General features: G+C 37.8%; 1 protein-coding gene across 2 annotated transcripts; it reads left to right on the top strand.

Moving 5' to 3' along the window:
* The first annotated feature begins 86 nt into the window (after window positions 1–86).
* On the top strand, window positions 87–27,378 carry LOC145771503 (AP-2 complex subunit alpha-2-like). 2 transcript variants are annotated; one of them, XM_082583198.1, is made up of 23 exons: window positions 87–216; window positions 514–582; window positions 3,729–3,871; window positions 5,856–6,049; window positions 6,682–6,811; window positions 7,253–7,384; window positions 8,484–8,562; window positions 10,489–10,639; window positions 11,058–11,226; window positions 11,701–11,838; window positions 12,218–12,400; window positions 13,602–13,826; window positions 14,101–14,295; window positions 14,709–14,795; window positions 15,186–15,310; window positions 18,896–18,973; window positions 21,220–21,302; window positions 21,626–21,717; window positions 22,362–22,480; window positions 23,520–23,642; window positions 24,631–24,707; window positions 25,055–25,182; window positions 25,763–27,378. In XM_082583198.1, the coding sequence occupies exons 1-23, from the start codon at window positions 150–152 to the stop codon at window positions 25,838–25,840; spliced, it is 2,865 nt and encodes a 954-aa protein (XP_082439324.1). In that variant the 5' UTR covers window positions 87–149; the 3' UTR covers window positions 25,841–27,378. The 2 variants fall into 2 exon arrangements, with proteins under 2 accessions (XP_082439324.1, XP_082439325.1); XM_082583199.1 differs by lacking the exon at window positions 18,896–18,973 and having other exon boundaries at window positions 89–216.
* The last annotated feature ends 310 nt before the right edge of the window (window positions 27,379–27,688 follow it).

Genomic DNA, 27,688 nt, shown 5'->3' with positions numbered 1-27,688 from the left:
CTTGACTATACCTCATTTTTTGTAACTTGCTCAAGAAAGTTTTTAATTTGCTTGGGTTCTGACGGTCTGTGTTGTAGAGTTGACTGGTTTAATAAGTTTCTTTGTGAAAGATACCAAATACTTGCAAGGTTAGCTCAAATATCTTCAACATGCCTGGAGTATCCAAAGGAGATGCGATGAGAGGATTGGCTGTCTTTATAGCAGATATTCGGAATTGTAAGCAAACCTAGGTTGTTACAAAAAATCTTTGTTTCAATTTTGCAGCTTGTCTCTAATTTTTGCAAATCAAACGTGTGCCGTTTTATTTTACTTACTGGCACCGGTATTTTATTTTTCATCATTTGCATATTCTATTTTTTAAACTTTGTGTTCTCACACTATTACTATTTCATAAAATGCAATGCAATACTAGTGGGCACTTTAATTAACTATATATTTCTTCGCAGTTTTCAAATTATTTTAAGGAAAACTTTTATTAGTTACTGAATTTAACTTGGTTTATATTGCTTGCAGGCAAAAGTAAAGAAGCTGAGAGTAAACGAATTAATAAGGAGTTAGCAAATATTCGCTCCAAATTTAAAGGTAACACTTTTATCTTGCATCATGATGTCATTGTATTTTGAGCAATGAGCAGTGTATCTTATGAAACCCCATTGTTTTTGCAATAGATTGAGTTTCGCTTTTAACAGCATGATTGTTGCTTACTTCACAATGTAGGCTAGATATTAACGACCTGTCACTATTGTTTATTTTGACATGTTTGTTATTTACAAATTAGCGATTTAGGCATTCAGAATTGTTTTAGAAGACAAGACTTAAAAAGTTGCTGTTGGTTATAAAACTGTGTAGTTTGGTGCATGGCCTAGTCTCCTCTGAGTAACAATACCATGATGTTCCACTTCCCTAGCAATGTGCCTTCTTGGCTTGAAACAAGAAATTATGGGGAGATTCAGTCTAGACTCTAGATCAAATAATATGTAACAGTTTAAATAGTTCTATGTTTGGTTACCTACCAGGCTTGTTGCTGCTGTTACCTGTTATCTATAAAATGCATGCTGCGTACATTTCACTACTACTCTATTGTTTTTGGTGTATCACTATTACTTCTTATTACTATTACTTGTATATCCTATTTCATTTGTCTATTGATGACTGTGAATGTCTGAAATTAAATAATTATTTCTGCACCAACACCACTTAACAATCACAAACACATACTAAACACTAAACAGTAATAATGTAGTCTTGTGTAGGCATCATCATTATCATCATGGTTGTCTAAGCAGAATGGTCTGTTGATCTATATGAAACAGAAAAAAAGCGTTATATATTGTGCAATTTATGCGTGGCTTACAAAAATCATTATTTAAACAACGGTATCACTGCAAATGCTCCAACATTCTAACAACACCGCTCAGTTTTTCATCATTAATATGTCGTGGGCAGCAGATTAAGTTGCTCCCACAACTACAACACAAGACTATCAGTAGTTCAATGGAGCAGAAGATGGTGGCAAAGCCTTGCAAGTTAGACATAGTGAAAGATGACTGTTCAAATTTCAATCAACTTGTGCTGTGCGATAATGGATATAATTATACAGCCCATCTTCAGTAAAATTACAATGAATTACGTTCGGGTTTTGTGTCATTCCGGTCTCTTAGCATATGGATTGCGTCATTTGGATTTGCAGTATTTGAGCTGCATTATAATGTCATGTATCGTTGTTCTGGATGTGTGCTTCGTCGACACCTTTTCAAGCACCCAATCTGGTGATTTCACCACTTGCCCATGCAGCCAAAGTAATGAAGATTTTAGATAACACACAACTGTGTGCCAAATTTAAATATGGTCTGATAAGAAGCTTTTTGTTCCTGAAAACCTAACCCAGGTAGACTGTTTATTTGATGCGGATGACCAATGCATACCAGTATAGATAGGTACATTGTTTCCAAGCATCATCATCATTTGACACCACTGTGACTTCCTTGTGTAATGGGTAAACAAGATTTTTCAAAGATGAACCAGGTTGAACCCCAAGTGACTTGGTTTTTTTTTCCGGTCATTTATCGGTCATTGACCGATTTTTTAGCAAAATGTCCGAAAAAAAATATTAGTCAATTCGGTCAAAATGTCCAAAAAAACGGACATTTGAACCGAAAAACGAACGTTGAAAAACGTTTGTCTGTTCTAACGTTTCTCAGCTAAAACACGACAACGTTTCTCAGCGAAACTTAATGTTGTACAGTCGCTAGTCGGGAAGTGCAAATTTTGGTTTGTATCAGCTACTTGAATGAAATATTTTCATCAGAAAAAATGACCGAAAGAAATAAAAAATGACCGAATTTGTTTAAGTCATTTCGGACAAATGACCGAAAAGTCTCAGCAAAAAAAAAACCAGACTGAGGTCACTGATTTCTGGCATTTAATACGGAAAATTTGCAGTACTGTCCATTGATTTTATATTGCAATGATAGTTACCGCAGGATATTTCCAAGCTTATTTGGGGAAAATCAATGTCAAAGTTAATATTGAAGTCCGGATTAATAAAAACTTCTCACTAGCTGCATGTGACCCATGTGTTTAAAGCCTTTGCCCTAAACTCATTCGTGCTTGTGAGATCTTATCAGAAAATAGAATTGCAATGTGCACAATTAAAAAAAACAACAACTTGAAAATCTATTATTGAGCAAAATTTTCAAAAGTTGTTTCTGTTTATTTGTGACTGTAAAAGTCACAATTAAGAAAAAAGTTCTTTGTTCGTTTTTACATGGTTTTATGTCAGTTTCGGTTGTTAACGACCGTCGACCAGTTGTAGTCTAGAAAAATATTGCCAATGCGATGTAGTGAAATGATAACCTCTAGACCTCAGAGGTTCAGGCCTTAAAGGGAGTTTTTAAGTTTTGCCATGTTTTTCAGCAGGAGGCTAAAGAAAAGACATGTTGTAAGCTTTTACATCTTTTTTTATTGACATAATTTTTGGTGATTTTTTTTTCTAATTGTGTATTTCAAGTGTTGAGTACAGCATTATTTTCGAGGCATGCACTGTAATATGCCATCCACCACAAGAGTGCTCAGTACTGATTACTGAACAAAGCTCAGTCAAGTACCGATACCATAAATTAAATCATTGATGTAACATTATCAAACTAACCAAACCTTTGTTCTTCTAAAAAAGCGATCTTCAAAAGTTCCTGTTTAAATATATGTCAATCTTTCTTTTCTTTTGTGACTATAACCCAAGCTACTACAAAATGTTAGAATCTATGATCAGGTGTAGATTTAACGTTTCTTCAGTCAGGATAGCTAACAATCATAAAGATTATCTGCTAGAATCTAACTTACTGGAATGCGATTGGTATCTCTCAGTCCATAAGCTTTTTATTTGGAGCTGACTAATTTTGATAAATTATTTACTAAGTTGGTTGCTGTTCCACTGATGATGTTCCTGTCTTGTTGACTCAATGCAGTATGGGTTTACATTTACAATATTTGGCCACTGAGGGAAACGCACACACTGATTAAATTTTTTTTAAACTTTTCACCAGGCTGTGGATTTTGAAATAAAGGTTGCATGAAAAGATCAACTTTTTTTCTCTGAAACATATCTGAGTGATTTACATTGAAAATTTTGTCATCATTTTTTAACATCAACACAGCTAGGCTATAACTGGAGTTTCTTATTAAGGTACGTTTTTCACCAGCTTTTAAACTCTATCTATGTTTTACAGGTGATAAAACATTGGATGGGTACAGTAAAAAGAAATATGTTTGCAAGCTTCTCTTCATTTTCCTGCTTGGCCACGACATTGACTTCGGCCATATGGAAGCCGTTAACCTTCTCAGCTCCAACAAGTACACTGAAAAGCAAATTGTAAGACAACTTCTTGAAACTTTTGACAATTTCTGAGGCTAAATTTTTGACTCATTGCTTACTACAAGTGTTGAAATAAAAGTGTCTAAGTATGTGTGCATACGTGCATACTAACGTAAGGGTCCACGTCTTTTAGGCGCAGACAGTTAGGCGCCGGTCAAATAGGCGCGCACACTGTGGCGTTTGTATATTTAGGTGCGTAGCACTGTGGCGCCCGTTCATTTAGGTGCTATTCCTAGTAAAGTCTGCAGATTGTATCAGCTTGGCAGATAAGGCAATGCTTTTCACACAAAATGTTTTATTGAACAGAAAAATATATTGTTTTGTTAATGCGCGTGTGAAGATGACGTGCGAGACAACGCTCTACTACTCTTGATATTAGCACATCTCCACAGGACATTTGCTATTCATCCTGAACACCGGTTGCAGCCAGATGGAACCTTACTTAATCTGTTATCTTTCGCAATTAGGCTACTTCTACTCGGGATGGATTGGTCGTGTGGCAAGTAGCCTACTTATGAGACAATGCTCTACTACATGAATACATTTCTATAGGGCATGTGAACCCTGGCTGCAAGCATAATGGTGCGACTTCGCTGGTTATTAAACATAGTCAGGGTTTTGACGGAAAACTAAGTTACTCTTCACTCAAGCCTACCAACCATCCGCTTGAATATAGGCTATTTTATTATATTTTTTACTGATGTTTAGCGTAGTTATTATTTGACTTAACTAAAAGTGAACTCAGTCATGTTCGGAAACTTGAATAATTTATTGATAAAACTTTCGCTGACGCAAACCTGGACTAACAACAACTAAATAGGCTACCGAACATGCGCATTAAAATACAATATATTTTTCTGTTCAATATAACATTTTGTGGGAACAGCATTGCCGGTTTTAAGCAGCATTTGCCGGTTTAAGCATTGCCGGTCACTCACGGAAGCCATGACATATTTTTTTGTTTAATATAACATTTTGTGTGAAAAGCATTGCCTTACCTGCCAAGCTGATACAATCTGCATACTTTACTAGGCATAGCACCTAAATGAACGGGCGCTACAGTGCTCCGCACCTAAATATCCAGACGCCACAGTGTGCACGCCTATTTGACCGGCGCCTAACTGTCTGCGCCTAAAAGACTTGCTCCCTAACATAACAGTTTACTTGCTGCTATAACTTCTAAATTCTTTGTGTGAGCGTATCTGTTTTAAATGCAAGAACGCTCTGTGCTCCTTTATTTCAAAGCTACAGAGGGCAATACCAGCACTTAAATGCCTAACGAAACATTTATTGCAAGATTGATCTTAAAATGTGTTCTTATCTTAATTAAAACAAATTACAACACAAGTGATTTCACTGTCACTAACATCATTTCAATATCAGATTACGTTGGTTGTTTTCATTTATTCTCACATAAAATTGTTGTTGTTTATTGATTGAATCTTTATCCTCGGACTGGGAAAGCTTCTTGCAGAGCTTAATCCTGGTAGTTTCGCATACTTGTAGAGGCTTTGAATCACTGACGCAGGCTGGTAACCGAGATTGACAGAGTGAAGTTTCCGATTGTTGAAGTCTTGTTGCCTGGGAACTATTCCATCCATTAGATGCCGCTGAATGGAGAGCAGTCTTTAACGTGCGTTGCTCAAGCGCACACTCCGAGAGTTGAACCAGCGCCGCCTGATCTTGAAGCTTCTTCGTTCCAGAAGTGACGCGCTAACCAATTGAGCTATCGGGGCGGGAAAACTTGTAAAGCAAAAATGTAAAAGCGAAAATGTAAAACTTGTAAAGCGAAAATGAATTCCAAACCTTGCCTATCAAGATACACTGTGTGTATTGTGTGATATATACTTGTGTATTAGCTTGTATATTGTGATACACTGTATGTTGTATTGTATTCATTTGTCATTATGGCTTTGCTTAGCCACTGTTCGAGGATTAAGTGTTGTCTGATGTGTTATATTAATCTTGTTTTCTTTTGTAGGGGTATTTGTTTATATCCGTGTTGGTGAGTTCTAATTCGGACTTGATGAAGCTAATAGTCCAAAACATCAAGAACGACATCTCCTCCCCCAAACCTGTTCATGTCAACCTTGCTCTTCACTGCATTGCCAACATTGGCTCCGTTGAGATGGCCGAAGCTTTTGGCTCTGAAATCCCAAAATTACTTGTTTCTGCGTAAGTTGTGTTTTATAGATAGTTCTAACACATTATAATTTTTAGATGTTCATTAAAATATGTCAAAACATCTTAGTAAACATAATGGCATTACTATGGTAAATTACTTACGGTTTATTTTAATTCAGATAATATAATTTTAAGTGACACTTATTTTAAATTACATAATAAGTACTTTTTGTAGAAAGCTTTGTTGTACAAGGAAAAACAAACAAAAATACAAACACATCGGCCAAATATATACTAAACCAGTAATGGGCCCTACAAAATACCGAAAGACAAAAGATTTTACCATTGATTTTATGTTGGCTATATAATGTGTAGCAATGGCAATCAGTTCGCTCTACTGTGTGCGCATGGTCGTTTTGACGTGATGTTACAGTTATTGATTTTTGTTTTAATTGTTCATCTGCTTCTATTCATCTTATTAGCCAACTGTGACGTACTTTTGAGTTTTTAATTGATTGTCTTGTATGCAACTAACTTCGCAACAAAAGTGTTTGACCAGACAAAACGACTTTTAGAAAATAACTCAATAAGTAATGAATGTGTCCGCCAAATGTGTTCGTTTGCTGCTTGTGCTTGCCGTGTATGAAAACCACCAGCTTTATTTTGTTTGTTTTTTGGTACAGCCAAGCCAGCGAGTCGGTGAAACAGAGTGCTGCTCTCTGTCTCTTGAGGTTGTTCCGTACCTCACCTGAATCAATGGCGTATGCTGAGTGGGCTTCAAGAGTTATACACTTGTTGAATGATCAACACATGGTAAATAGCCTATTAAATTTCTTTTGAAATTTGTTCTGTACTTCAGCTCATATTTAATTCAACTTTAGCGATTTTGTTACAGTATTTTCTTTCAAGAAAACGATTTGTTGTTTATATATGTTGCTATGTTTATTGTTTACCTCAAAACTTATTTGACCTTTTCAATTGGTGTGCTAGTTTTTTAGGGTACGTTAGGGTTGTATTTGTTCATTTTAAAAATAATACTGCAATTTCGTATATAAGCTATTTTCAAAACCACACAATGCCCAACTCAACGATTGAGGAACGTCCACAGTTAAAGTTCTAGTGGAGCAAACAGTTCCTGATTGTAAGCATGTACATTGTACAAACACGCTCCCAACGAGTATGAACAACTAACATGATAAAACCAGCCGAGTTACTTTCAAAGATTGGCAAAACTAACAAGATTCTTTGCACCAGGGAGTTGTAACAGCTGCTGCCAGTCTCATCCACGCTCTTGCCCAGCACAGTCCGGTTGCATACAGGGGCTGTGTATCTCTTGCCGTGTCGAGATTAAGCAGAATTGTCACTTCAATTTACCACGACTTGCAGGTAGTATGAATGGTTAGAAAATTTTGATGTTTTTTGTAGTTTTATATAGACTTCTGTCTGGTGAAAAGTTGAAATGAAGTGGATCGGAAGGCAAGAAAGTTCAGTCGTCGTGTTTACTTTAAGCAGGCCTCTAAGCTTGTTTATTTTTCTGGAGACCACGCATGGCTTACTAGAGCTGCTTCCCGGCGGGCCTAATTCTCGCGCCAGGCAGCCAAAACAAAAAAATCTATTTATTGATCCAAGTAGATGTAGTAGAGCTAGTCTTCAATTTTTTATAGGTCGACAGCGACGCTCATACTTTGCCTTGTCGGTGAAAAATTATTGCGAAAGCGAGTGAAGAGAAAAACATTTCGAATATCAACGGAATAGAGAAATGTTGGCTTGTGGAAGCCGATGACTAAACAATAAACATGGCATACTAGCGCAGTAGTTTCGAAGGCCACCTAATGACTTCTCAGCTGTCATAGTCACCGGGAGCTTAGAGGCCTGTTTAAGAATGTTATAATCGTCTTGTGGAGCCTCGAATAGGTTTTAAAACAATATTCTTACCAGGGCGGGCAATCGCTACTTGACCGTGCAGCCAACAAAAAGTTTTATTTTTTTACCGCAGACTTGTTTTCTTTTAATTTGTCATATGGACTGTTTTCATGCCCTTTTCACATCATTCGATTTTTAAAGCGTACTCTTGTTCCTTTATTTAAGCTTATATGTGTTTTTTTGTTTTTTTTAAACTACCGTAAATGTAATCGAAATATTTAGGTACTTTGTGAATGTTCATGCGTAATTTTTTGAACACACGCTTTTAACCTCGGATTAAGATTCTATTTCCGATTTTTCTAGAGACAAGTGAAAGCAAATATTTATTTTTTATAGGGACTTTGCAAACAGTTTCGAAATTACTAAAAGTTTGCCAAACTTGAACTTGCTGAAGCTTGACTGAGGCACGCGGATATGAAATGCTTGGCATCGGAAATGCCTGGCAAAGAACCGCAATCGCAACCCTCAGAGCAAGTGTGACTCTGACAGATGGAGTGGCATGGTATGTAAACGTACCTCAGTCAAGACTTACGATACTAACTATTCCCTCTTTTATTTTCAGGACTACACATATTATTTTGTACCAGCTCCATGGCTAAGCGTAAAGCTACTGAGGCTTCTACAATGCTACCCAGTTCCCGGTTGGTAAAAAAAATATTGTTTATTTTATTAAACCGTTATTCTGCCCCTGTGTGTTCTGTCAGACTACACAGGATTTGTATGTTCCTTCAGTCCGCTAACCACTGTGCTGCATCTCATAGTTTGATAGGTTGTGTTGCTGAGCTGCATGTTTCCATTCGTTAGATCACGAAGTGCTTGATCCATGCTTGTTGTAGTCGTCGTGCTTTTCGAGGAAGCGCTTACTTATACATGAGGTTTTCAGTTTCCTTTCTCCGAGGCTTTCTTTGGTTAATGGGTGTTAAGGTTAGCCTACCAAACTAGACAATACAGTGTTTTAGCTGCCCCCCCTCCCCTTTCATGTTGCACACTACCCGCTCTTCCTCCTATTCATACAAGGAATAAAGCCACTTACCAGCCAGCTAATAAGTCCATTTTTACATTGATTCAACATCTGCAGACGTTTTTTCGAATGGAGTGACATTTTATATTCAAGAATAATCATGAAGAACAATGCACTTGTTGAGACAAAAGAATTGAGATCATATCCTTCCAAGTTCATTTCGGTGGTTTTCGTCCGGTATGGGATAGTTCTAGGAGATATCTCAAACTAAGTAAAACGTGTGCGCAGAAGCGAATAGTGTTGCACTTTTCTTTATAATTTTCCCCTTGCTAGTTCTTCTCACTCCCCAAATTTAAGATCTGTTCTAATTTGAACAGACGATAGCAAAAAAGTTGTAAAGCATTCGATGAAGCCGGTTATCTTAGTAATCAAGTGATGAGGTGTTGTCAATGCGCAAAATGTTGCGATGTTTGACATCTAGTGCCATCATTGTCTTATGATTTAAGAACTCCTGGGAATTTGGCATGGTCCGGTTGCCTATTTCAATTAGTCTGATATTTTTTTTTACCTTTGTATATATTTATCTGAAACCGTTTCTCGTTGTTTATTTTACATTTATGCATTTTACTTTTGATGAGTAAGTCGTTGTTTTGAAAACACCTGGTTGGTAATTTCCGCATTGCTTATAACTTTGCATTAAATTTACCCGATGTAGTGTATCCATTCATGTAAACTGTAAGACACTTTGAAACGTCTTTCCATGCTTCGAAATCCTTGCTGGGTTGTCATCCTAACTTTTTCGAGTTATCGTTAACTTAGTATTTTGAGCAGTAGCTAGGCTATTGGAAGAAAAAGTTGTTATTAGTTGTTTACAGTGTCGCATACCAAAAATAATTACCGGCGTGTTGCTTTTAGAGTCTACATCTTTTAGGTGCCTGCCAAATGGGTGCGCGCACTGTGGCGTCAGGATATTTATGTGCGGCGCACTGTGGCGCCCAATCATTTAGGTGCTATTCGGTGTGTCGAATTACTGTACTCTCATAATCATTTATCAGAAATGCTTGATTATGCGGCATTTCCGTAGAGAGTTCGCTTTGTTTTCGTAGATACTTCGTTCGTTTGTTGAGAGATATTGTTTGTTTTAAATACAAATTCTATCCAAACCAGTAACCTAGCTCTTGTAAACTAACAAAATATCGTCAATGCAAGCTGACTTGCTGGTTATAATATAATTAGAAAATGGTCGTTTTTTTAATTCATTTTCGTTTCGAAAAGCATTTCGAATGCCCCACCCTCTTGAGAAAATCCTGCGTACGCCACTGTCTGCAGTATTACCATGAAGCACCTAATGAAATATACCTTACTGAGTATAGCACCTAAGTGACCGGGCGCCTCACCTAAATATCCTAACGTCACAGTGTGCGCACCTATTTGGCAGGCACCTGTTTTCACCTAAAAGACGATCTCCGTTTATTTAAGCGACCTATTTTAATTCTGCATCTTAAAATAATTATTTCGGTCTGTTAATAGAGCAGAATTGGAGAAGTAATCTCCACTAGAGAGATAAGGATTAAAGAAGATCAACTTATGCATTGGACTCTTGCAGAGGAACCGACAGTTCGAGGTAGATTGGTAGAATGTCTTGAAACGATTTTGAACAAGTGCCAGGAGCCCCCCAAGTCGAAGAAAGTTCAACATTCCAATTCAAAGAATGCTGTTCTATTTGAAGCCATCAACCTCATTATTCATATCGACAGGTACGTTTTCTCTGTGAGACATAATATGTGTGAGAATCAATGTTCTCTTTCTTTTACAATAGCAATTTTGCTCTCACCGCAGACTAAAAATCAGTAAAGATGAAAATATGCTTCATCAAAGGGACATTCTATGTACATTGTACAATTATACAATGTACACAGAAGATGAAGCTACTCGCTATTTTGACCTTTGGTTAACATCTTACAAATTAGCGTCTAATTTTCTGTAGATTAGTTTCTACCTTACTCCAACAGTTTCAGATCAATCACCACTCATTAGAATTTTTTAGGTGAGATTATTCCTATCCACATGCAGTAAAACTTTCGCGAACTAATTGTAATGTTTTATCTAACTCGGTTTTAGCCGTGTATGAATCCACGTATGTGATATGTGTGAATGCATACATTTGTCTTACAGTGAGCCGAATCTCTTGGTTCGAGCGTGCAACCAGCTCGGCCAGTTCCTGCAGCATCGTGAGACCAATCTACGTTACCTGGCTTTGGAAAGCATGTGCCTACTCGCTGGCTCCGAATTCTCATGTGACGCTGTAAAGAAGCACAGGGAGACAGTGATTAATGCGCTAAAGGTGAGACTGTTGTTACTTGTTAGCAAGCTCATTTTGTATTAGCACTGTTTTGAACGATTGGATAACATACTTCTGTTGACGTTGGAGCGACATTCAATCAAGACACAGCACGCTGTAGCTTCTAGCAAAGAGTCACCCAATCATGGTTCGCTCTGCTTTGACTCCATTTTGGATGGTTACATGTTGCCATTAATATCGGCAATTCAATGTTTTCAAAAGGTTTCATTTTCAATACTGTGATAACGTTTGATGTAGCCGTGCAAGATTTCAGAACTGCCACTTTCTAATTTTTAAAGATATGTTCTCTCAGCTCACTTTAACCTTTACATTCGCTTCTAACGAATTATTTTGATCAGTCAATAGCCCCGGATTTAAAAAAATTAAGTGCTGTATCATGTGGCTGATAACGAACCGGCATCGAGAATGCGAAAATTATTTCATTTTTGTTACAAACGATATTTTTGAACCTAACAGACTGAAAGAGACGTGAGTGTACGTCAGAGAGCCGTGGATCTTCTCTATGCCATGTGCGACAAAAGCAATGCTGAAGAGATAGTTGCCGAAATGCTGGCCTACCTCAAGAAGGCAGACTATGCAATCAGAGAAGAAATGGTGAGATATACCGACTGCTGTTACATGTTGGTTTATGGTCTTAACACTTTTATAACGTGTACAAATATTGAATAGACGTTTTAAACATACGCAATTTGTTTCCGTTCAAGAATAAAAACACTGTATTCTTGTGGATGATCACACTGAATTAAGCATTTCAACAAAACTACTTTTTAGATGTAACGGTACTGCTTAAAAAGTATTAGGTTCTCCGTAGAATAAAACAACTATATGTAGAATAAAACAACAACAACTATATAAAAACAGTCTCTCTCTGTTTTTAAAACAACTATATGTTGTTTTTCTTACGAGTCACAGCCGCTTCGATTTTTTTTTTCGCTGTTGATGAAAACGTTTTAATTGGTCAAGTTTTCTGCAGGTTTTAAAAGTAGCCATTTTGTCGGAGAAATACGCGTCGGATTACACATGGTATGTAGATACCATCCTCCAGCTTATTCGTGTGGCTGGCGATTACGTATCTGAGGAAGTGTGGCATCGCGTCATCCAGATCGTTATCAATAGAGACGATGCTCAGGGCTACGCTGCAAAGACTGTCTTTGAGGTAGGTCGTACGATACAAAATGGATGCAGCAATTTTGCGTGTGTGGGCTCAGTATTTGTAGCAAGTCTTATGCGCATGTTGCAAAGATCCCGTGCGTGCTTTATGCAACCTGGTAGCTCCGTTCACGTTGATGTTTGTTACGTATTTTTTGCCTCAAGTACATGGTTGAAAAGTTTCATTTTTCGGATTCAAATTTACTTGTTTGTCCAATTGTTAAAAGAAAAGATTTTGTGTTTACAAGTTGCAAGTGAATGCATTTTACAATTGTCACATTTTTTTGCTCAGTAACTCAATTATCTTTGGAAACTCTGCAGTAAATGCAACTTTAAAATTTATGAAAAATTTGACAAAGTGGGAAAGTCTCATGTGGTTCCATAAGATTTTTTCCTGTCTATTTTGATCTTCGTACATTCAGTAACTTCGGACGTGTTCTACAAATGTGTTCCGATTTCCAGAAACAAGTCGCCCAAGAAATAAGCAAGCCTTAGTGTAGTTATCACATCTGGATCAAGATTCCTTTACATTGATTTTGAAATAGTACATTCAACGTTATTGTGAATGATATTAGCAGCCTATTAGTATTAGCACTCACAGTTTTGCCATGACTGCGATTACAAATGAAAAAGGGAGAGATGCTTTGTAAAGGTCACACAAATTCTATTAATTTTCTATAAAATTTGTAGAAAAACATTAAATTAGTATATAGATTACTGATTTTTGATCATGTGTGGCAAAATAGTCTATAGAATAGATCATAGTATAACTTCGTCAATGTCATCAATCGTCATAAGTGCGTCGCGAGCTCAGCAAATTCTTCTAAGTGTGTGCTTTCAAACTTAAGAAACATTTGATTCCATTAGGAAACGCGATATGGCCTACTAAAATCTCAGTTTTTGCGGAGTCCGCGACAACTTCGAAAGCATCAAAAGAAGTTCGTTCAGACAAAGACAAAAAGGCTGAGAACCACTGTAGTGGGGTTTAACGTTTTGCACAAATAGTGAAGTTACAAAAAACAATTCATAGTTTCTTTGCTGTAGAACAGTATGCAAATATTCTGAAATCGACAATCCTATCAGTATCGGCAAATGTTTTATTTTCACAAGATCGAAACCTTTGAAAGCATATAATCCATGTTGATGTGCAATCTGCTGCAAGCGGAGTTGGCGACTGATGTACAAAAAGCTCATTGTGTTGTTTTCAGAATCTTCAAGCTCCGGCTTGTCACGAAAACATGGTGAAAGTAGGCGGATACATTCTCGGGGAGTTTGGCAACCTCATCGCTGGTGACACCAGGTCGTCGCCGATTATACAATTCAATCTCCTCCACTCCAAATTCCATTTGTGTACTCCTGCTACCAGAGCCTTGCTGCTTTCCACTTACATCAAATTCATTAACCTCTTCCCTGAGATCAAGCCAACAATTCAGGTTTTATGATCTAGTTTTAGTAGCCATGCCTAAACAATGGATGATGTAAGGCCGATAGTGACGCCATTGTTGTGCTTTTTTATGCAATAAATTTGAAAGGCCAGCGAGTTTACATCTTCAACAAGACCATAACAAAATATGTGTTATACACTGATAGCTTGTGTTCATCATCGAAATGTGCCGCTTATTAAAAATGTCTTAATTAACGTTGAATTATGCAGTTTCGGTGCAGCCCAGTATGCTATTTTGTTTTGAGGCCATAATCTCGTTCCAGAATGTTCTTAAAAACAACAACCAGTTGCGGAATGCAGACGTTGAACTGCAGCAACGAGCGTTGGAATATTCCCAGCTGAGCTCCATAACTTCACCCGATGTCCTTGCCACTGTGCTCGAGGAAATGCCTCCATTCCCTGAGCGAGAGTCATCCATCTTGGCAAAGCTGAAGAAAAAGAAACCTGCCTCTGTACAGGTAAGGTTGAAGTGTTTATTTTGTTTTTCGGTCACAGTTAAATGTTGTTTTTTTCAAAGCGTATATTTACAAGTCAACTCTACAGTAGAAGAGTTAAGTTTGGTACAAATTGAATCATACGCATTGTTTCTAAAAGAATCTTCCAACTACATTTGCGGCAACGTGTTTTTGGTTATCGCCTCGAAATGTGGCGTTGGGTTTTGCCCAGTTTTAGTTTGCATTACTCTCCTAATACCTTTCCAATGTAGTCTGGGAATATCGTGAATCTGGGGTGGTAAAAGGATAGAGTCTATCCGATAGACCCTCAGCCCCAGAGGCTCACACGATGAACAAACCTTTCAAAATGTTGCAATTACGTAAGGTAACGCAAATAACATGAAACGTGTTATAACTACTTGGCGTTTCTTGCTCAGGCAATTGAAAAAGAAGAGGAAAAGCATAAGAGAGCCGAAAATACCGACAATGTCGCTGATTCAAAGAAAGAACCACCTGCTATTTCGGTATGGTTACAAATTTTCTTTTATCATACTTTTTCTCGAAACAAATTACAATAAATTAAACTTAAATTACATAATTTGCTTCGATTAAAATTAGTCAAATATAACTGCGTTTGTAGATAAACAACTCCAACAGCAATATGTTTAACTTTCCTGAAGTAAATTTCCAAGTAATATGGAGTTAACTGTGTTAGAAATATCTAGTAACTTTGAGTTAAAATACGAAACCAGATATGATGGTCTCATACTTGATGGATAGCTTATGAACTGATAATAAAAAATGCGATATAACTGGCAATCTTTGCCCTTTGGGGAAAACACGTCCAAAAATTCATACTTCTATATATAAAGCGTGTGTTCATATTTTGTGATACGGTAAATTTTACTTACTAGAATGCAAATGTTATTAACATTGGAGCCGCCTCTGCGACGCCCCCAGCCAGCAATTCCCTTCTTATTGACGTCACCACTGAGACTCCGTCCAACAATTCTCAAGTCATCGATGCGAATGCTCCAAAGTAAGAATATATTTTACCCAACCGTGTCGTTGCTTATCGTTTCAACCGCAATATCTTGAAGTTTTTTTTGAATCTCACCTGATGAAGTACATTTGCATGCGAATGTTGAGAGAGCTTATCAGATTGTGTGATTTCCGTTTTAATGTGTTTAACTTGGGTACATATAGTTTTATTCGCCTGCTGAGTTTTCCGCCTGCTTGAATGCTTGCAACCACCTCCAAACAATGCAACATACTTGATTTCACTAAGCGCACTCTGTAGAGTTTAGCTCAACGGGCTTGCTAAAATCTAACGCTTGATCCACTTTTGCTTTCCTAACCTTATATTTAATAAGGTAGATTGCTTAGTGGGGTAACCTATTTTTGGGCAACTTTTCGGGAAAAATAAGGTTGAGCCATATTCTGAATGGATTTTCAAGCTGAATTCTCTTTGACGTTATGTTTTTCATTATGACGTCATATTGGGGTATGCGTAACCTTAGGGTTACGCAAGAAAAATTTTCGGAGGTACGCGAGCAAGTTCATGTTACTGGCATTATGACTATTTTTTGCGACAGTGATTCGAAGAAAGCATTGTTAACTTTTATGTGATAAGCGAGAAAAAAGTTTAAGATTGGTAAGCTGAAACCACCTGGCTGTGCAAATTACTGACATTATGGAGTTGTGTAGGATCACTTGGTTTCGTTGCATAATCAGTTGGGAACTTACTCTCCTAATTTGGACGACTTTGATTATCACCGGATTGGGAACTCTTTTGTGGTTGTTCCCAAATCTCTCCAAAACGGCTTGCACGACGAATTCGTGGAACTTCTAAATGATTCAACATTCAAAGATATGTTTGAAGTGTCTTCCCTGCAAACCTTTTGGTCTTCCATGGCAAAGTCTTATCCAGCAGCCCAGCAGTGTCAAAAATTTGTCGAGAGTCTTTTGCTCTTCCCAAAGGTTAACCAAGCAAAGTGTCAGCAAAAAATCTCAACTAAAGAAAAAATAAATAAACAGTTAGCAAACGTTAAATGTCCTTCGAAACTACCTCGCTGGTAGGCCATGTTTAATCACAGGCTTCCACAAGCCAACATTTCTCCATTCCGTTGATATTCGAAATGTTTTTCTTTTCACTTGCATTCGCAATATTTTTTCACCAACAAGGCAAAGTATGAGCGTCGCTGTCGACCTATGACAACTCGAAGACTAGCTCTACATCTACTTGGGAAGTAGTGTATTTAAATACAGCTGCAAAGATGTTTCAGGTCCTTGTTTGCGTTGTTGTCATCTGAGTGAACGCAAAAACACGATATTAATTAACGGATTTTTATAAACAAAGTTTTTAACGGATTTTTTTGTTTTGGTTGCCGGGTAAAAGAATCTGGCCGCCGCGGAGCAGCTCTGGTGGGCCGTGCGTGGCCTCCGGAAAAGTAAACGAGCTTAGAGGCCTGCCAGAGTAGTCTAGTTAGGCCTACATCGAATCCGATTCGATATATTTCCGCCATAGGAAATGAAGAAAACGCAAAATAAAGTCAATGTTTTGTTTGCGACAACAGATTATAGCTTCCCCATTAAAACGTACATTTCTTTGCAGTTGTACACTGTGTATATTTAATTTTCTTTGTCGGAATGCAGAAGAAACGATGTTGTAGAAATGAAACATAGTGACATAACCAACAAATGGAAAAGGTGGCAAAGCCGTAATGGTTTAAGTCATGCATGCAAAGATCCAATTCCAAATTGTCCATATTACTTGTTCCTCTTGAATCATTACCACGGTCGACATATCGGTGGCAAATCTGGCAATCGCTTCCTTAAAACGAAATAAATTAACTCTATTTGCCCAGGAAAGCTTGTGGCTGGTGGACAGCTTTACAGAGTCAGAAGGTAAATGTGTTGCATACCTGTAGTGTACCTACTCTCCGCAAATGAATCAAAAATTGGTTTCGATCTTCAACCAACCTCGTCTTGAGCTACTTGGTCAAGCCCTCATACTTGTTGCAGTCGTTTTTGCCAGCTATGCTAATAACAGAAATACAGCAACTTATACGGAAAAATATTCAGAAAAACAAGCTACCTCATACAGTTTAAGCTTCCAAAAATTACACTAATTTTGACCAAGTATAGCACTGGTTGCGTATTAGTATTGAATTACTTACTGGGGCACCAGAATTACGTGGAAATGATTGTTAGTTTGTCTTGTAAAATTTTTTTGTTGACCAGTGTAATAGGTTAAGTTAATTGCCCAACCTTTTGCAGGGGTATGGAAAGGTAAACACAAAAACCGCCTACCTAAATAATCCTCACAAATTCTCCGAATCGGTTATCTCCGAAAAAGGCTGTCTCCGAAATCGGATTTCTCTGAATTAGATTCGGCGAAACGGACCATTCGTCTACCGACTATCCGATTCAAACGCAAATCTCTGTCCACTAGTCTAGACCAGGAGTCCAAACGTTTCAAAGGGTGTGGAATTTCAAGAAGCGATATTAATCTCCGAATTCTTCATTAGTCTCAACAATACAAGCTATCATGAATGTAAATCAGTTCGGAAAGCTTGTAAAATTCTGTGACTGGACGCCCGCAGCACTAGACTGAAAAAGAAAGTTCATTCTACACCTGTGAAATAATTAACAATCATGCTACCAATAGCGAAACTCAATCTATTACGTTTAGCGTTAAGTTTTGCATTTTGTATTAGTAACTAAGTCTCGTTCGTTGTGCACCAAAGCGTGGTTGGCTAGAAGCATATTATCGTAATTTGATGACTCCCGGTCTAGAGACTGTAGTGATCAACTAAATTGGTTTGACGTAATGCCGTCATGCCAGAGATCATTGCCACACCCATGTCTCCCCCAAAGGAACATATGTAGATATCAATGTTTGAAAATCCTTTTTGGTCGCCTAACTTCAAAACTATAGTCAGCAATATACTGTATTGCTGTTTTTTTGTGAGAAACCACAAGAGTTTTGACCGTTGAGTGTATTTGTAGCGAACAGATCTTCATTCGAGTGAACATGAGCACTTGGGGACTGTTTTTTTTTCGGTCATTTATCGGTCATTGACCGATTTTTTAGCAAAATGTCCGAAAAAAATATACATAGTCAATTCGGTCAAAATGTCCGAAAAAATATATAGTCAATTCAGTCAAAATATCCGAAAAAAAAACAATGTTTCTCAGCGAAACTTAATCTTGTAGCTAGTCTAGAAGTGCAAATTTTGTTTGTATCAGCTACTTGAAAGGAAAGATTTTCATCAGAAAATATGACCAAAATAAATAAAAAATGACAGAATTTTTGCAAATCATTTCGGACAAATGACCGAAAAGTCTCAGCGAAAAAAAACACCCAGATTTTGGGGATGCATATTACATGTGCAATTGTATATAGTACATTACGACCTCTAATACAATTACAAATGGCACCGCATGTTACACAATGCACAGTTGTATTTACTGGTAGTGGTTCATAGTTCCAGTAGGAACGATTTTTCTCGTAGGTTGTCAATCTTTGCGTTTATTTGCATTCAATGCTAAGTTGGCCGCTTGCTTTCTTCAAATCAACTAACAACTACTTTTTAATGCTTTCATTTGATTGCATGCTTAGTCCTGCAGATGTTGCCGCGTCTGCGTTTATAGAAGATGCAAGTCCATCTTCGGAGTATGAGACACAGTATTTGGCAAAGTAAGAACATTTAAAAATATGCCAACACTTTTGACATCAGTGCGAACGAACAGGCTTTTGCCTGGTGACAATTCATTAATTCTATCTATTGCTTCAATCGTTGTATTGAAAAATTAATTCGAAACCAACAGGTGTACACTGTACATGGATGAGATGAAGCTAAAATAGCTTTTCTCAATGGGTTTATTTAAACGTTTGCGTGAAAATCAATGTGTGCTAATTTTACTTCATATGTATTCGCAATTGATCGTCACATGAACTTGAACCCAGTGTGACATGTTTAGCTATAATTAATTTGATCATACCCTTTGTCGACCAATCACTGGTGTTGTGTTATTCGCACGCTTTGTGATTAATTTGCACGTGCGGTTGCATGCTTATGATTGCAGTGCAAGCATATTTTGTATGACTTTCAATCTACGTGGCTACTGAATACGCATGCTTTATTTTGTGAAGATTTTACATTCAAGTATGCTGTCGTGACAAATCAAGTTGCATGAGAAGCTTTCTCTGTTCAATGATAAATACTCCTGATTCATAGCTCAGAAAACTTGTTTGTTTTCGCATCAGCGCTCCAGCTACCAGCCAACCTTCATTCGTTGGTTATGAAGCATCTGCATCTGATCCAACATCTAAGATGCTGTTTTCTCTGGATTCTGGGATTTCTAAAAACCAGGCGCTAGTAGAAGATGCTGATGATCTTTTGACTTCAAATCTTGATGCTCTGGAGAAGGCGACTGGATTGAAATTCTTAGATGCTTCTGAACCAATCTCATCGTTTGGTGTCCTGGAGGAGCCTGAAAGCGTAGCTGATGTCGATCTTTTCAATAACGTGAATCCCACATCTGAGGTGGAGGAGCATACCTCCATTCTTCTTTCTTCGGCAGAACATTCACTACGAGAAGTGGAAGATCAAAGCTACATGGAAAAGTAATCGTAGTGGCAAATGGTGTCATTTTGTGTTGGTTCAACGTCATCAAATGTTGAAGCAACATAACGTGTATTGTTTGCCGAAACAACAAAGGATAGCTGTCGTCTGTGTTGGTGAGCTGTAGACTTGGTGGTGGTTGCAAGGTTCCGTATTTATCATCAAATTAGCACAGAAAATCCTTTTTCACCAACATGCCATTTTCGAAAATCATGCTGCTTTGTTTGCAGCACAGTTTTCGACATGGTTCAAGTTAACCACCCACTTTGACATTATGATGATCTTCAGAAAGATGTTTTGTCTGAAACTCAATTCTGCATAAACGAACATGGTTATTATTCTCAAGGAAGTATCAGCATTACTTTGGAAATTTTTAGAACGATTTATGCATTTTGATGCAAACCTTGCATTGGAGATTGCTTTTACAAATATATTCTTACAATTGCATGCTAATCGTAGATGTAGGCGTAGCAATGTGTGGTTGTGTGATTTATATCAGCCACTTCTATTGAAGCTGTTTTTGAGCATTTTTTTGCTGTTTGCATGAAAACATAAACGAAAGCCTATATTGAAACACTTATAACGTAATTTAGTAAAGTGGGTAATTCCTCATTTCCTTTCCACATCACATCTTGGTTACGCAATTTGTCAGTTATTTATTCGATTGATTGAATCTTTATCCTTGGAATGGGAAAGCTTTTTTGAGAGCTTCATCCTGGCAGTTTCGCATACTTATAGTAGAGGCTTTGAACCACTGACGCAGGCCGGTAACCGAGATTGAGAGATTGAAGTTTTCCGATTGTTGAAGTGTTGCCAGGGAATTATTCATCCCATAAGTTACCGCTGAATGGAGAGCAGTCCTTAACGTGCGCTGGTCAAGCGTACACGCCGAGAGTCGAACCAGCGCCGCTTGATCTTAAAGCTTCTGTGTTTACGAAGTCAAGCGCCAACTATCTGAGTTATCAGCCCGGACTTGTACTCTGAGATTGTTAACTGGTTGTTTTAGTCAATGATGCACTGATGCAGTGCAGTGGTTAATTAACATAGGTGTACACTGTACAATATTATTATTACAAAATAACAGCAATTTTACAAAGAAAACTTCGATAAATTATAAAGAAAAAGTCTCTGTGGTACTTCGCCGTGTGCAATTACAGTATATTGTACGCCCCTGTGTAAAACCACACGGCTATGTTTTTAGTCAATTAAGAAATAACTTCCGTCTTGACTGCTTTCTGAAATGTTGACTTGAGGATAGAAGTTTCTGATTCATTGATCAATGGCTACAATGCAGCAACAAAATATATTATTTTTGTAGGTTTTTGTTCAAAAACAGTGGAGTGCTTTTTGAAAACAACTTTATACAGATCGGCGTCAAATGTGAATTCAAAGAACATTACGGTGAGAGCACTAAATATATCACTCTTTGTCGATTTTGCATTAGCTTGTATTGTCTTGAGATGTAGTAAAATCAAAACACATACTAGTGCTAGTAGGATAGTAGACCTTTAGACTTGTAAAAACATACTCAGTGGCCCTTGACTTACCAGAAAACTAAATGCGGTCCATAAGCTGGCTTGTATGATTCAAAGCAAGTAATCTATTTCAAAGTATCAGAGCTTAGACCTAATATTAGGTAAAAAAAAGCTTCTTGTTTTTTGATTTTTCCATTTTCATTGTTTTGGTAGCCATTTAATTATCTCATGGTACAACTTTATCCTCAGGTCGTATTCTTCTGTTCTTTGGAAACAAATCTTCCAACCAACTGACGAATTTTTCCTCATCTGTCCAACACGCTACGGATACTGAAGGAAAAGTAAGTACCCGCTACCCGGTTTAAACACCGATACCTGGGCAGAAGTTATGTACGTGTAACCAAAACATTTGCTAGAACTATGAAGTAGTTAGTTAAAACAACACAACTTGAAAGTTGTGATGTTTTGAACTTTTAGTTCTTGATGAGACGTATTTCTGAAGATTGCTCTCAAGTCAGAACCAAACCATTTTAATATTTTTGTTTCTGATAGAGGTATTTGTTTTTGTGACTAACAACTTATACGCAGCTGAATAGGTGTTTTGTTATGAAAACGGGAATTAAGCAAGATTTATACAAGCTAACTTTTCAGCTTTTTCCATCTACTTTTCCATCTTTTTTTCGACTAGCTCCCATAGAGTAAGATGTTGCTTTGGTTCACAGACACTTTCACGCAGCGTGAGAACCCGCCCAGTCGGTGACGTCAATTTGGGTAACTGCTCATGCGTGTTAATTGAAGCTTAACCGATAACAAACCGCCAGGATAAAGTTTAATAAGTGAATTCTCACAGAACGTAAATACTGTAAATGCATTTCAAAGCAACAGTTTATAAGGCGAATGTGCTCTTTTTAGCACATAAACTGCAGCTGTCTTTAGTGTACGAACAATCTTGGCGCGTATGAAAAACATTAACTTTGTTTTGCAGTTAAACTTCACGACGCAGAAAGAGGCGCCATCGTTTGTAGATGGAGGTGCACAAGTCCAACATTCGTTTAACCTCGAATGCTTGTCTGTCTTTAAGAACGCTCTCACCCTCAGAATCAAGTAATTGACGATTAAGACTGTTTTTATATACTGTAAGTGATCGACTTCCGCATTCAACTGTAGCAACGCGATGTCTTCTCATACGACAACTGAAGTTGCCCGCCCTGAACAGCTATTAGACATGACGATCGCATGCTCTGGGTCGGCATCACTCTGGGTCGGCATCACTCTGGGTCGGCATCACTCTGTACAGGTGGAGTTGCATAGAGCTCGTGTGAGCTACAATTGCTGTCTCTTAAAGGGATAGTAAAGGAAAAACCTGACTTGGCGATTTTCCACGTTCTTTGTGTTTAACATGCTACCATAAAACGATTTTCAATAAAATTTTGCTCCATTGCGGTCTAATCAGCATTCCGCGCCTGCTTTTGTCAGAGCTTTCAAAACGAGAATGGGCGTGAGCAGCGAAGCGTGCGACTGTACAGTCTACGTCACTATAGTCTAGCAATCAGTTGATCGCGCAATAGTTGTTACTGCGGGCGATTTAACTGTAGGCTATGTATGTATGACATGTATGTATATCAAAACAGCAGATTTCAACATCAAAACATCAGACAGTTTGCTCAAAACATCAGATCTGATGTTGAAACATCAGAAGTGGGAACGTGGCTTTTGTTATTGCTGTCGATAGTGACGTATTCTCGAGCAGTGTTTGCACTTTTTGGTCATTTAAAAAAAATGAAACATTGAACTTTGGGCCTTGCCAGTGCCATTGAAAACATTTTTTTTCTGTAATTCTTTTTGAAATGTATTCTTGAATGTTGTTTACGCATTTTGATGCCTAATTCCCGTTTGAAAATTTCATTTACTATGCCTAGCAACAAGAAGCGATTGACCTGATTGAAAGGAAAGATAACCTTGATTTTAACATTTTTGCACCTTAACAGATTGAAATCGAATAACTCCCTTGTGGAAATAGAATACACCGGCTACTACCAAATCTTACGACAACTTACAAGTTTTACCGCCTCCATGTTACAGACAACTGGTTTAAACCAGTTTCTAAAGATTGTGACGTAACGCAATGTACTGTGTCTCCCAGTTACACTCACACCGGCTCGCCCCAATCGTTAGCTCTGAAGATGCCTGTTCTTATCAATAAATTTTTCGAGCCTGTGGAGATGGGTTCCACTGATTTCTTTTCAAGATGGAAGCAGCTTGGGCAGTAAGTGCAGGGTTTTGGTTTCAAATTTGGCCTTTTTCTAATTATTTTTTCCAAAAGATGTGTTGAAATATGTTTCTCGGCTGCCGATTGTAGTAAGACTTGACAGCGACAGACACCGTGTTTCGCCCATGAAGCTGGGCTCGTCAGTATCGCACCACTGTGCATGCCACAATGGTATTTGACCACCACCTTTACCAGTTAGTTTAACTGTCTATCGCTGTCAATTCTTGCTACAATCGGCTGCCGAGAAACATATAGTTGATTGGATGGTTTTAATGGCTAGCGTGGAAGCTACACCGTTATGGGTAGCGAATTGCAATTGCTCGCTGTACTAGTGAGTGTTTAGCCTTGTGCTGATGGCCAGAAAGAACGCCCCTTCTTCACAACAGAACTATGCTCAGCTCAGGTCGAAACTTACAGAAAAGTGAAATGTTTTTTGACTTGTTTTTACTACCAGTCTGATTTTTCCCTTTTTCTTATTTGAGTGGTTTTGAAATGTTTGTTATAATCTTTTTTCTCTTACCATGGATACTTTTTTAAATCATTGACTTTTTTGGTACTGTTTGTTCTCGTTCAGTTTTCTTACGTCTTGCAAAAATAAGCATAGATGTTGCTGCCAAAGAGCTGGCTGTCCAACTCTCATTTATTGTTGAATTCCTGAACGTGAATGATCGCAAACTGAGCGTCGAATGGCGGCCACGCAGCTGACGCTTGCGGTAGTTTTGTTTTTGTCGAATTCAGACGAATGCCGGTAGATGAGGATTTAGTGAACAGGAAGGCAAGAAGCGTGTATTCGTATTCATCTACCGGTATAACTTTAAGTGCCTTGCCGAAGACACAACCACGTTCTTGCGACAGGTGTCAAACAGACATCACTTAGGATTGTGCCAGGGCCCTTATCATTTGGCCAATCAACTTGCTGTTGTAATGCGTTGAGACGAGATATGTTACAGCTTGTTGGTGTTGTGATTTATTGTTTTTTCTTTAGACCAAATCAAGAATGCCAAAAAATCTTCCAAGCTCAGCACCCAATTGATGCGGATCAGGCAAAAGTAAAACTTACAGGTAAGGTAGCTGGTTTTATCATACAAGTTGGAAATTCTTCACATTTTAGGTTCCCAGTGGCTTTATCAATGCGGTTTCATTTGGAGTTCTCTGTATGTTTTGCTAATTTCAAATCTGAAGTCAATTTTTCTGCAGCTATTGCGTTACATTGTTGAACTTTTATAAAAGCGCACTCATCCATTTGTTCCTTTAGCAGATGAGATCTGACGTTTGACCCCGCTATCAGGGGTCCGCCAGTTTTTGGCTGCCCCTTGGGCATGCTTTCCGGTTGTTGGGGTTGATTTATCCAGATTCCTTGCACTAATTTTAATTAGATGTTAATACGAATGCAATCAATGTTTCACCAGGGTTTGGATTAGCTTGTTTGTCTAGCATTGATCCAAACCCGGAAAATCTAGTTGGAACCGGAATTTTGAAGACAAAACAGGCTCAGATCGGATGTTTGTTACGCTTGGAACCTAACACTAAGGCAAAGGTGGGTTAACTAATTTAGCTGCCTGTGTTATTTTAAGTAGTTATTTATGCATATGATGGTAACGAGAAGGCACAGCGTAGTGCTAGAGTCCAGAAGTTGCCTACAACATCTCATGGAGTGAGTCTATTTCCAGGCTTGGCTTATTTACTTTCTGTGCTAAAGGTTTGAGTTTGATTTCCGTTTCTAACACTGTCGTATTGATCCAAGAAAGCTGCCATTCGATCAAAGTACAAATTAATATTTTATTTTTATCTAGTGCTCTAGCTAGCCAACTCTAATACAGTTGTTTAAATACCGACAGCAGTGTTTTGTATAAAATCACTTTTTTAGTTTAAAGTTTCAAAACAACAGCAAGAAAGGTAAAGTTTGAACCCAGAGTGAGCATAAAAGATGCACCTTTCTCAGAAAAATCCTGTAAGAATTGGTATACCCTTTCAGTTTGCTTTTAATAGAAAACCATGAACCGATTTACTGATATATGCAAAAGGGAGAATATTTTTTTTCCATCTTTAAAAAGCTACTCTACTTTCCTTTGTCTCCGGAAGTAGGCTACTGAATTTTGTTATATGCTTTCTTTCAGATGTACCGGTTGACCATCCGATCCAGCAGTACTGACCTTTCACCCATTCTTTGCGAGATCTTGGAAGAGCAGTTTTGATTCCATCTCGTTATCCCATTTGCCATGGTAATAAAGAAAACTAACTGGCCAATCGTATCGCTCATAACTGCACATAAGACATATGGCCAGTTTTACCCAAATACCCTCATTCCTTTTTGTCAAAAGTTTCTGGAGTTGCAATACCCTTATAGCAATGTCATTGAAACTATGTATTCTTCATTACGTTAGTAAACGTTGATTTCACGTTGTTTGAGGTTCTGCAGACGCGTATCCGCAGGTTTCTCAATTCTTACGTGAACAAAATGTCATTTTTATGTTGTCGCTATGTTTAAGCGTCATTTTAGCGATTACACTTGTTGACAAAAGTTTTTAGTAATTATCTGATTCTCACATCTCACTGATCTTTGACATTCCTGCCACCTGATTGGCCAATCGATTGAACCGTTGTCAGTAAGTTACACGGCGTGCCAAAAATGTTCCAAAAACATTTTGGGTCGCGTAGTGATTCCAAATTTTGCTCGATTGCATGACATCGATGTTTTTAATCTTACATCGAACTAATATGAGTCGATGTTTTCGAACATTAATAAAGAAACAATAGAATCTGATTGAATTAAGTTACTGGATTGACAACAACCATTATACCTTAAGAATCAATTTATTATAAATTTCAATTCTCATGCGTTGTGTAACACTTCCATATATGGCGTACCGCGTACGTACCCAATGTCTTCCGTTATTGAGGAATGGGCGTGACACCACAGTTCAAATCGTCTAAGAATGTTGTTGTTTTACTATATTATGTCTGTATTGTGTATAAACACATGGATGTAGATCGAAAAAATTTTGTTCCGAAGATGATGGTTAGATGTTGCGTAATCTTTTCGTCGTGATATGTGCTATACATGCAGATAACAAGCGTATGTGAAGTGATTCTAAATGACCCCGTTTTATTCGTGACTCTAAATTTCGACCTATTGTCCAGCAAGTTTTTCTTTTCATCAGCTCGGCATTCACCCCTCCCCTGTGGAATAAGTAACAACTTTTGAACATCTCTATAGGATGCAATAAAGCATAAAAAATCTTCAAGTTTATGAAATGTTCCTACCCCCTAAAATATGAACATGGTTAGGAAAGTGAGAGAAGTTGATAGGTCACGTGTTATTTTTACATGGATAGGCTACGTGTTCTGTGTCAAGTTTATTGTTGATTTGCATTGCTGCTTAAGAAACACAAAACGCGTTAATTGACGTCTCAGTTGACGAAAATACCACCCAACTCTGATTCCAATGGCAATCGTTCATTGCTGAATGCCAATACTTGGAAAGTGTCAAAGGGTTACATTTTCCCGTTTTGTTTCATTTTTGTTGAGGGGAAAGGACCTTGCATCGTACTTTTTCCCAACAGAAATCAACACAGGAGCGCTTGTACAGAAATGACAACATTATTAATATCTGTGCTTTTTGCCTACTTTTGCGTTAATTAGTGTAATTTTATTTACAAGCTTTGTAACATAATCTTAAACCACATCGACGAGTTATATATTATATTGTGTATGCGAATCCTATTAAAAGTCTCATCTATGAAAGAATGTTCACAAAGCGTGTGTTTTATTCCTTTTGTTTAATTTACTGTCTGCTAGCCGAGTAGTGAGTGTTTAGTAGGGCGCTCCATTTTTAGTCGAATTTTCAGGTCAAATAAGCTTAGGTCATATTTGCCTGGATTTTCAACGTTAAATTAAAAAATGACGCTATTTTTTCATAATGACGTAACCTTGAGGTGACACCTATAAAATGTTCACAACTTTGGCCGCGTGTCGAGTATAGTAAGTTATACTAAAACGTGACCGGAAAGGTCGATTTCCTATCTACATGCAATACATTGTTA

This window comes from Aplidium turbinatum, chromosome 6, assembly GCF_918807975.1.
Source record: "Aplidium turbinatum chromosome 6, kaAplTurb1.1, whole genome shotgun sequence".
In the NCBI taxonomy this organism is placed as follows: domain Eukaryota; kingdom Metazoa; phylum Chordata; class Ascidiacea; order Aplousobranchia; family Polyclinidae; genus Aplidium; species Aplidium turbinatum.
The sequence above is the reverse complement of the archived record's forward strand: the minus strand, read 5'-3'. Positions and strand labels throughout refer to the sequence as shown.

What these genes read in the sequence shown, in the direction of transcription:
- LOC145771503 (XM_082583198.1), top strand. Translation starts at nt 150, where the DNA reads ATGCCTGGAGTATCCAAAGGAGATGCGATGAGAGGATTGGCTGTCTTT. An exon ending in TATTCGCTCCAAATTTAAAG is followed by an intron (nt 583 to 3,728) that starts GTAACACTTTTA and finishes TATGTTTTACAG; the next exon opens with GTGATAAAACATTGGATGGG. An exon ending in CCAAAATTACTTGTTTCTGC is followed by an intron (nt 6,050 to 6,681) that starts GTAAGTTGTGTT and finishes TTTTTGGTACAG; the next exon opens with CCAAGCCAGCGAGTCGGTGA.